This window comes from Durio zibethinus, chromosome 2, assembly GCF_047325235.1.
Source record: "Durio zibethinus cultivar Kanyao isolate XHJ-2024 chromosome 2, ASM4732523v1, whole genome shotgun sequence".
NCBI lineage: Eukaryota > Viridiplantae > Streptophyta > Magnoliopsida > Malvales > Malvaceae > Durio > Durio zibethinus.
The window spans coordinates 39,126,141-39,136,586 of NC_143163.1; the positions used below are offsets into that span (position 1 = coordinate 39,126,141).

At 32.1% G+C, this 10,446-nt stretch overlaps 2 protein-coding genes across 3 annotated transcripts; both read left to right on the forward strand.

Moving 5' to 3' along the window:
* The first annotated feature begins 2,936 nt into the window (after positions 1–2,936).
* On the forward strand, positions 2,937–4,270 carry LOC111317625 (transcription factor PRE6-like). Its single transcript, XM_022920060.2, has 2 exons — positions 2,937–3,520; positions 3,850–4,270. The coding sequence occupies exons 1-2, from the start codon at positions 3,380–3,382 to the stop codon at positions 4,000–4,002; spliced, it is 294 nt and encodes a 97-aa protein (XP_022775795.2). The 5' UTR covers positions 2,937–3,379; the 3' UTR covers positions 4,003–4,270.
* A 2,757-nt stretch (positions 4,271–7,027) lies between these two features.
* Positions 7,028–9,899, forward strand: LOC111318359 (RNA-binding (RRM/RBD/RNP motifs) family protein). Of its 2 annotated transcripts, none has more exons than XM_022921166.2 (5): positions 7,028–7,185; positions 7,385–7,504; positions 7,693–7,768; positions 8,992–9,102; positions 9,221–9,899. In XM_022921166.2, the coding sequence occupies exons 2-5, from the start codon at positions 7,389–7,391 to the stop codon at positions 9,650–9,652; spliced, it is 735 nt and encodes a 244-aa protein (XP_022776901.1). In that variant the 5' UTR covers positions 7,028–7,185; positions 7,385–7,388; the 3' UTR covers positions 9,653–9,899. The 2 variants fall into 2 exon arrangements, with proteins under 2 accessions (XP_022776901.1, XP_022776902.1); XM_022921167.2 differs by having other exon boundaries at positions 7,114–7,138.
* Positions 9,900–10,446: the final 547 nt, after the last annotated feature.

Consider the following 10,446-nt stretch of genomic DNA (forward strand, 5'->3'; position numbering starts at 1 on the left):
GATCAGAAAAAATTGAAATGAATTCTGCCGTGAATATGAGACTAGAGGAGTTTGGATTGGATTTAAAGACTTGAATCCAAATCTCAGATGAAGTTAGGATTGATCAGAAACTCTTCTAATCAATTCTTATAAATATATCCATAAATCACACAGAAAGGAGAAACAGAAAGAAAGGAAAAACAAAAAAAGGTGTTAGAAAGGTTACGAGCAATCTTAGGAATTTTAGAAAAATTTTGAGAGTTTTTAGCAATTTTTTTTCTAGGTAATTTTTGAAAATTTCAGATTCCAGTAGAATTTTTCGACTAACTTTAAATTTTTCAATGATTTTTTTGGCACCGGTTGAATTTTTTGGCCAGTTACCTAATTTTCGGTGTACCATTTTCAAAAAATCGATCAACTTTTCGACGAACTTTTGACGAACAGCCCAGATTTCAACGATATTTTTCAAAATTCGACGATATTCAACCGATATTCTTGTGATTCTTTTAGAGAGAAGGAGGAGAAAAAGGGAGAAAAGAGAGAGAGAGGAAAGGAAACAATTTGCGAAAAAACAGAGGTGAGAATTTTTTATACCCAGCTAAAACGACGTTGTTTTGGTATTAATAAAACCCAGAGGATCAGCACGTTTCTATTAGGGCGACCCGACCAGCAATGCAACCCGCTTTCGACCCAAGTTCAGTCATCAAGCCGAGCCGAATTGCTTGAGCCGCACCAAGTCGAGTTGTTTTTTGTCTCTCAAGCCGAGTCAATTTTTTCAGTCGAGCCGAGCCGCCTTAAGATTTTTTTTCTATTTTATTATTATTATTGTTATTATTATTTTCTAAATTAAAATTATTTGGTATTCTTTATTTTATTTTTATTTTTATTTTTATACATTTTTTTTTATTTTCCTTAAAATTAAAGTTTCAAAAAAAATATTTTTAAGGGAAAGTTGAAAGTATCAATTTTCTTGAAAATAAAAAAGGGTTTTAAAAAATATTTTTAGGAAAAATTGAAAGGATCAATTTTTCTTGAAAATAAAAAAGTTAAAAAAAATATTTTTAGGGAAAAGTTGAAAGTGTCAATTTTTCTTGGAAGTAAAATTTCTAAAATAAATTTTTCAAAAAGTATTTTGACGAAAAGTTAAAAGTATTAATTTTTCTTAAAATTAAAATTAAAAAAAATATTTTGAGGAAAAGTAGGAAGTATCAATTTTTCTTAAAAATAAAAATTATCAAGAAAAACATTTCAAGAAAAAGTTGAAAGTATCAATTTTTTTTGTACAAAAGCAATGAATTTTTTTTTATAAAAAGAAAAGATTTATATCAAGAGTTGAATCATTATTCTTTTTTATTTTATTATTTTTTTCTTTCTTTTCTTGAATTTTTTTAATATTAAATAATCTGACGATGGAGTTTCTACAAATAAAACAATAGTTTTCTTACATACTCTTGAGGTAAGAGAATTTTTTAAATTTTTTACCAAAAGTATTGGAGTTAATTAAGAATAATTTTTAATAATTAATTATTTAGTAAAATTTTTAAAGCTTATCGGATAACACAAAATCAAACTGGTACCATCTTTCGATGAACGTTGTGAGGGTAATATAACCTTCCTCACACATAACTGAACTCCTGAACCCTATTTTGGTTAGTAGACCCGAACTTATTCTTTTAGGGACCCTTAAGCTTAAGTGTTTCTTGAAATGATAGATTTCTTAAGTGGTTAATCGCACATAAATAAAAAAGATTGGTGACGATTTCTTAAAGTCAATGTCTAACGATAAATCTCCGGATCTAGACGTTATGATAGGTACAACAAATGATATATCACATGTGGACAGGAAACACCCTCTTCTTTTACTACTAAAATATACTATCTAGATGTACTATTATATATATTTACTCAAATTTCTATATTGAATAAAAGTACATATTATATATGATGCCCTAAATAAGTAAAAACTAGGAAATTAATTTGCCGGGAAATTTGATATGCCCAAAAAAGTGTGTTCTAAGGATTGCTTTCACCATTTCAAATGCTTACTTCATTTCAAGAAAATTTTTAAACATATAAAAAATAAATACGAGAGGAAAGAAAATGTTGTTAAGGAATCAGGTTGGGTGCAGAACACAGAGTTACGAGACGACAAGTGCCATATCGTGAGCATGATTATGGAAGAGAAGATTATGAACGGAGGATACTAAAATCTACTGGTCAACAATGTCTCCCTTTCTCCTCTTTCTCTCTCTGTGTCTCTCTCTAGGTATGGTTGGCCAAAGTGAAAAAAAAAATAAAAAAAGAGGAGTTTTGGCTTGTTGGGCGTTTTTGTTTTTGAAATAATAAAATTAAAAAAATGTTGAGAACTTTTTTTTGTAAGAAAAAATTCAGAGATAGATAGATTATTCAATTTTTCAAGTTAAGACAAGATGTACCGTACCTAGCAGTCTAAGATTGGAGTAGATAGGTTATTCAGTTCTTTAAGTAAGGACAAGATGTATCGTACCTAACAGTCTAAGATAAGGATAGATAGGTTATTCAATCTCTCAAGTTAGGGCAAGATGTACTATATCTAACAGTCTAAGATAGGGGTAGATAGGTTGTTCAATCTCTCAGGTTAAAGTAAGAGGTACCGTATCTAACAGTCTAAAATAAGTAGCTGCAAGTTGTACATTCGAGATGATTCCAATAAATGACCACCGACTGGACTCGAATCCAAGATCTCTTAATCGAGGAAGACGAACTTAACCAATTGAACCAATAACTTATTGGTAAATGTTGAGAACATTGAACTATATACGGTGATATTTCAAGGTATTTGGCCAAAAAACATTTTATGGGTGTATAATTCAAATGACAGGTAGTAATAAGATAACGTGGGATTGCGTGCTAAAAACTGACAGAAGGGAGGCCCGCCATCGTGATTATCGAGCACATTTGCCCTTAATCCACTTGCCTATTTACCCCAGTTTGGGGACACTCGGAGAAGGACAGTATGGCGTATCGCTCTTCTGCTTGTTCTTCTTGATTCCTCTCCCCTTTTCTTCTTGTACATGCACGCGGCGCATATCATACACATTAAAAAACGACTTAGGAGGAGAAGCCTATTTAATAAGCAGCATAGCCCACTGATTTCTTCCATGCAATTGTCTCTTGTAATTCACTGCCAAAGCATTTCACTTCTCTAAAGCTTTCTTGCTCTTCTCTTTGTTTTTCTCACCTTATAATCCCATTTTTCTTAGGTTTTCTTGTCTGACAAAACCACATCCCATTTGTCTTTCATTAAGAGTTTCATCATCACTTTGTTTTCCTTCTCTCTCTCTCTCCCTCTATCCTTAAACTTTCATTTTGTTTCCTGACACAAATATATATACTAGTAGTTAGTAGATTTTTCAACACAATGTCAAGCAGAAGATCACGTTCCAGGCAATCAGGTGTTTCCAGGATCACTGATGATCAGATCACCGATGATCAGATCACCGATCTTGTTTCCAAGTTGCAACAGCTTATCCCTGAGCTTCGTGGAAGGCGCTCCGACAAGGTACCAAACAGTGGTCTTTTTACATTTCTCTCCTTCTCCAAAGTCCCAAACTCTCTCTTTCCTTTGTGTGGCCTTCGTTCACTTTTGTAGATAAAGTCATATTCACATTCTCATTTATTTTCATGTGGTGCATCTCACAACAAGTTGAGGTGTGGGACTCAATCTGTTCCCTTTCAGCATGCATCATGTTTAGCTATCACACTCAAATGTATCAACAATTAAAAACACAACTTTAATTTGATGTTTCTTTAAACTTAAATAAAACCCCATAATTATTCTTAAAAACTCATGTTGTTTTATTAATCTTTTTCCCTCTAATTTCTCTTCAGGTGTCGGCTTCCAAGATCTTACAGGAGACTTGCAACTGTATTAGAAGCTTACACAGAGAAGTGGACGACCTAAGCGACCGGTTATCAGAGCTATTAGCTTCGACAGACACCGATAGCGAGCAAGCAGCCATTATCAGGAGTTTACTTATGTAATAATCCAGCCTTTGTCATTCTCTCACGTTTTCCATATATATCTAGGGTTTGGTGATCTCATCACAAGTTGTATGGTAGTAATGCAGAACAAGGGTTAAACAAGGGGCAGTTAACCATGTTATACAATCCTTGTCATCAAGAGACTGGTATATTGACCAAGTCTATCATAATATATTTATAAAATAAAAAAAGACTTCTAGTGTTTTAAAAAAATATTTTGATTTCATGAGTCTACGATTACTAATGAAAATCACTGCCTTCTTGTCTACATTCCTATATTTTAATATTATCTCTGTTTATTGATGGTGACGGTTCTCAAGAATATAAAACGAATATGGCAAAATTTCAAAGTATAGAGGAAGGCGAGCCATGGCTATATTTTTATATATATAAATGTGTATATTTCTGTTAATGACATTGGTTGAGATTAAGAAAAGAGAGATTCACGTTTTAGGAGTGGACCCATAAAGGTCAACCTCAAAAGCTGATGACAATGGCTGACACGTGATTTACTCATTGCAGAAAATTCTCTTCAGAGTGTCACATTTGATTTGTTTTTTTTTTTCCCGAATGGGTTTGAACCGTGAATTCGTGATTCTCGTTTTTGAACGTATTAACTTAGAGAAATTAAAGTCATAAAAAAAAAAGAAATGGTTTTAAGTCTGTTGCGACGACTTTCATTAGATTTGCCTTCGGCCGTCATTTTGTGCTCATTGCCGACTAGCAGATGATCAACGCAGCCGTCGAGATTACGTAATATGGCGTGTTTCAGGCATAAGCGTGCACTAGCTAGGCTTTGATAATCGTCATTAATCCTGCATGCAATTAGGAGAGTAGAAAAACTAGTAAAAGCAAAGAGATGAAAAGAAAGAAAATTCTTTACTTTTATGATTCTATCGTCCTATTGTGGATGGAAGATGTGTTGCATTATTGTGGAGGGCAAGCAAATTAAACCCCGTTTTTTTTTTCTTAAACTATATTATCTAGAGAAATTGGAGCTTTCTTCTTCTTTTTTCTTTTGCATGAAGGCAAAAACAAATAGACGTACGTGATAAAGATATAAATCTACTATAGTAAAGTCCCATTGAGGAAAGAAGCAGAAAAAATATATAAATTTTAATTGTAAAATCTTTTTGTAGCTAATATAACCTAGATGCGTTAAAAGAACATGGTAAGATTTGAGACAACCGACATTATAGCTGTACGATTCGACAGAATTAATTTTGGTTGATTTCTTCGGTGCAAATTGGATAGCAAACCAATTTTGGTATATCAGTTTTGTGTCCAAACCCGGTTGAATATTCCTCCAGCAAATGTATTTTCTACTTTAAAGGAAAATCAACTTTATTGGTGATCCTGGTTCACACTAATTAAAAGCAAACTTTTTTTTTCCTGACCCTATGTTGAATTAGTTGATATATTGTTAAATTTAATATTTAAAAATTACGAATTTGAGAAAATTTATATACGTAATATTCTCTTTAGTTAAATATATCGTATGATGATAAGAGAGTTTAAAGATAGATTAAAAATTAAAAAAGATTTTTTTTTTTTGTAGTGAGGCTCTCATTAATACATGTATTGAAAGATTTCGAGTGAAATCATTTATCGCTTCGATTCAAACAAAAAAATAAATTTTGCAAAAAAATAAAAAAGGTCAATTTATTGAAAACTAACGGATGAAAAGATAATAAAAGGGCTTTTACTTTTTCCTTTTTTATATGATTTGTTTGATCCTTGATGCTTGCTAACTTTGATTATACATTTACATTTTTTATTTGAGAAACAAAATTCGAATATTATTTTTTTTGTAGAGATTATGCACCAATCTATGTGCGTAAACATTATTTGGGTTATTTGTTCCTCACATTTTACTTTATATTTTAAAATTTTTTTTACTTAAAATTATTAAAATTTAAAATTTGATAATTTAAATTAAAATTTTAATATTTTACCTAAAAATTATTTTATTTTTAATTTATGTCAAGTGGTTAGCGATAGCAACGGGTTGAGTGAAGATGAGTTTTTACTCATCTCAAATTCGACTCGATTTTATATTCATAATGTCTGATTCGATCCGATATTATATAAAATCATATTCGATTCGATCTGAAATTAATAAAATATTATTTTTAAAAATATAAACATATAATTAAAAAAAATTATAAATATAAAATTAAATAAATAATTAAAAAATAATTATATATATTGGGTTGGGATGAATTTACCTGATCTTGAAAATTTTTTTTACTGTTTTCCGACCTTTTCTGACCTGAAATCTGATTTTTAATTAAAAAAATTTGATCCTAAAAAAAAAGATTATATCGGAATATGCTAAACACGGATATGTTACCATCCGTACAAGTGGCTGAGGTCAAAAATAAAAATTGAGGCTCTAGCTAGGCCCAAAAGATAATGTGGATTCTCTTACTCACCTATTTCATTTTGTGTGATTGACCACTTGCTCTTTTAGCCGAAAGGCCGAAAATTTCCCCTTTTTGGGTTGTGGACGATGAGCTACATTATTTAGTTTAAAACAATATTTTGAACTTTGAACGGTGCCAGAGTTTTGGGGCTGGGTCAAGGTGAACGGTGTAGACCCCTTTTGTGGGTATTTAAAAAAAAAAAACACATATTGAAAATTAAAATATATATCAACCTTTCTTTGAAATAACAAAATTAAAAAATGTCGAAGTGATTATTTAATATGATAAAGATTGTAAATTTAAATTCAATTTTCTTTATCAATACTCTTTATTACGAGTGATCAATAAGTTCTGATTAAGAATAAATAAAAAAAGATTAATTCAAAAAATGTAAAAAAAAAATTACTAACAATTTTTTTTCATAATAAAAGAGAGGGTTATTTGAAGTATAAAAGAATCAAATTTTATAATATCAAATTACTAAAATAAAAAAATAATCTATAGATTAAGACAAAATTGAATGCTTAAATTTGAGATTAATAAACGGAATAAAAAAAAAGATTTCTATTATTCAATTTATACGGATCAAAAATACCCAAACTCGATCAGAAAATCAAAACGGGCCAAATAACCGCCTTTCAAGGTTAAAGTGACCAACAAACCGGTTTCTTTAATTTGCAGTAAAACCCCAGTCCACGCGCTTCCTCCAGGTGTTCTTCCCGTTTCTCCCTCTTCGTTCAATCTCTGATCTAATCAGGTTCATGTTTTCCCTCAATTATTTCAAAAATCAATCATCAAATTATTATTATTTTTTTTTGCGCGTGATGAGTTATTAATTGATTCTTCCATACTCCTTGAATTTTCTGTCAATTTAATTTCTGTTCGTGCTCATTATTCTTGAATTTTTTTTCCATGAAAATTCTATTTAAGCTCAATATCCGTTATCCTTTGTCTAGGAAAATGAGTGGTTTTGGATATACAGTGGAAGTGACTGGCTTGTCTCCCAAAGCTACGGAGAAAGATGTTTATGATTTCTTCGCCTTCTCTGGTACGATTGAACATGTCGAAATTGTCAGGTACTTTGAAATTTGAATTTAACAAAATTTCTTCTAATTTCGATTAGATTTTCATTTTGTCAAAATTTTTATTTTTTTCTCGGTTAATTCTTGAAATTGATCCTTTGTATTTACTTCTTCTTGGAGGTAGTCACGTGGAAAAATATTTACTTTGTTTTATACTTTTTTATTTTTTTGGATCAAAGCAGGTCGGGTGACTATGCTAGTACTGCCTATGTGACATTCAAAAATGCTTATTCTCAAGAGACGGCCGTCTTGCTTAGTGTATGTGATCCCAATATTTCATTCGAAAGTTTAAATTGATATTTAGGATCTTGTCGTTGGATAGCTGTTTTTGGTACGAGGGGCATGGATTTAAATAGCGTCTGTGACATGGTCTAGCCACCGCTATTTATCAGTAGCGTTGCCCTCCACCACCATTATTCACCACAATGAAAGTGTGAATTATCATTCATATAAAATAACAGTATATCGTGTCTGCAAAGAGCGCTATAGCAGAAAGTTGCGACTGTAACGGGATGCTATAACTGATATTTATGCTTTTTTTTTAATATATTTATGAATTTTATATCATATTGATTCTGACTTATAACTAAACTATGTGAAAAATATTTTAGCCTATAAACGTAAGATTAAAATATCATAAATAAATATTATATATTAATCTATTCTTTTGCTTCATTATGAAAATTTAAAAAAATTCACAATCGCAATGGATCCAATTACTGTTATCTTATCTGTTATGTTTACAATCACGATAAATACGACATAATTGAAAATGCGACCGCATATTTTAAATCTCTAATGAGGGGAACTTGATCTTTTTGTGCCTAGCTGTTTTTGTTTAATTCTTTATGCGTTTTGAATACCATTGAATTGATTATGCAGTACTACAACAGGAATGGATTGAGGGGAATATATATGTGCATCTTGTGGCAGACGTGTTCATGTCATCACTTTCATTGAACTTGTAGTCTTAGTTACAAAAATTTTAAGTTAAATAGCAAATGAAGAATAAGTGAAGACAATCGATTACGAGAAGTGTTCTACTTTGGTTCATTTGTAGGAATATGACCTTGAACCAAGATGCAGAACATGTCCTTTCATGTTTTGAGGAAATAAGATATGGAGGTTCATATTGGAGTGATACAAATATATATACATTTTTTTTCTGTGTTTTGTTGTTAAAACTGATGATTAGCTTGTTGATGTAACTTCTGCATTTTTGTCTCTTTATCTCTCTCTTTCTTTTGTTATATCAAACTTTTGGCATCGGACGTCAGGATGTACGTAAATTGACTTTTGAGTGAAATATATTTCGTTGCTCTATTTAGTTTCATTCCTTTGTTTTCTTTGTTTAATGGTTTCATCGTGTTACTATTTATATTCAGGATAATTTCGAATCTTAGTTTGTGAATGGTGGTTCTCCCTTGATAATTCTATAATCATGTTTGTATTATTGCTCTTTGAAAATTTTATCATTGTAGGGTGCGACACTTCTTGATCAACGTATATGTATAGCTAGCTGGGGCCAATGTGAGGAGGAGCTTCTTTTTTGGAACCTTTCAAGAAGCCATGAATATGAAACAAGTTCAAGTGTATGTGACTTTCTTTTTTTTTTTTTTTTTGTGCCTATGAATTGATCCTTTGTGTTAATTTTGCTTCAGTTATTGTGTTCCGTCTTCACTTTTTCTTTTTCTTTTTCACCTTTTGTAGCAACCACCGCTGAGAAGCCGATTAGTATCTCATGCTGGAGAAGCTGTTTCATTCGCTCAGGATGTTGTCAAAGCCATGTTGGCCAAGGGATATGTATTAGGCAAAGATGCTTTAAGCAAGGCCAAAGCCTTTGATGAATCTCATCAAGTTTCAGCAACTGCCGCAGCTAAAGTTGCTGAACTAAGTGAGAGGACTGGCCTCACGGACAAAATTTGTGCCGGTGTTGATGCTGTGAGATCAGTGGACGAGAGGTACCATGTCTCAGAGAACACCAAATCAGCCATTTCTGCTGCAGGAAGAACAGCCGCGGCTGCTGCAAACACTGTGGTCAGCAGCAGCTACTTTTCCAAGGGCGCTCTCTGGGTTTCAGGCGCATTAGATCGAGCAGCTAAAGCTGCAGCTGAACTCGGTAATCGTAATGTTCATCAGTAATGTTTTGGTACTTGAAAAGTTCCTTGTGTTGTGCATGAGCGCCTTATAGCGTATACGTAGTTAGCAATTTGATGCTTGTATACGGGGAAGAGTTGAGTTGCTTCTTTCCTTTCAAGGCACCTATACTTGTGATTTAGCTGGAAATGGTAGTGAAGTCCAAATCTACATGTTTAGAGTGCTCGAATTTGGCTTCCTTGGCAATTAATTAATTACTACTAAATCAAAATCTAGTACAGTAATGTTTTTCTCTTTTTTGTAAGAAAAATGTTTGTTTTATCTTTTATGTAAGTCAACAATCTTGTAAAAAAAAAAGTATTTTTTATGATGACTTAAACAAACATTTAAAAATTTCTTCAGATGCATACTGGTGAGATGTAGAAGATTATGGATTTGAAAAGACTTAAATGCGTAATTACTTAAATTGGTGGATTATGAATAAATTAAAAATTAAAAAAATTAGTATTGATTCAATTAGGATTGTACCAGTGTAATGGGTCGAGACTCAAGCTTTGAATTCGTGCGATTTCAGGATCCGGGCATTCACCTTTCCGACGTCTCAGATCAACTTTCTTGTCACGGTTCACGGTTCGCACTCTTGTGAGGTAGTGTCCACTCTGGCCTCCTCTGACCTCATGGTTTTATCTTACAAAAGACGCCTCACAAGACGAAAGTGGTGTGAATCCTTATATACCTCAGTGATCCTTCTATTATGTTCGTTATGGGATTCAAGACTTTTCCTTAAGTCCGTGACATTCTCCTGCATCCAACCTCGTGACACCTTCGTCACGGAGGCT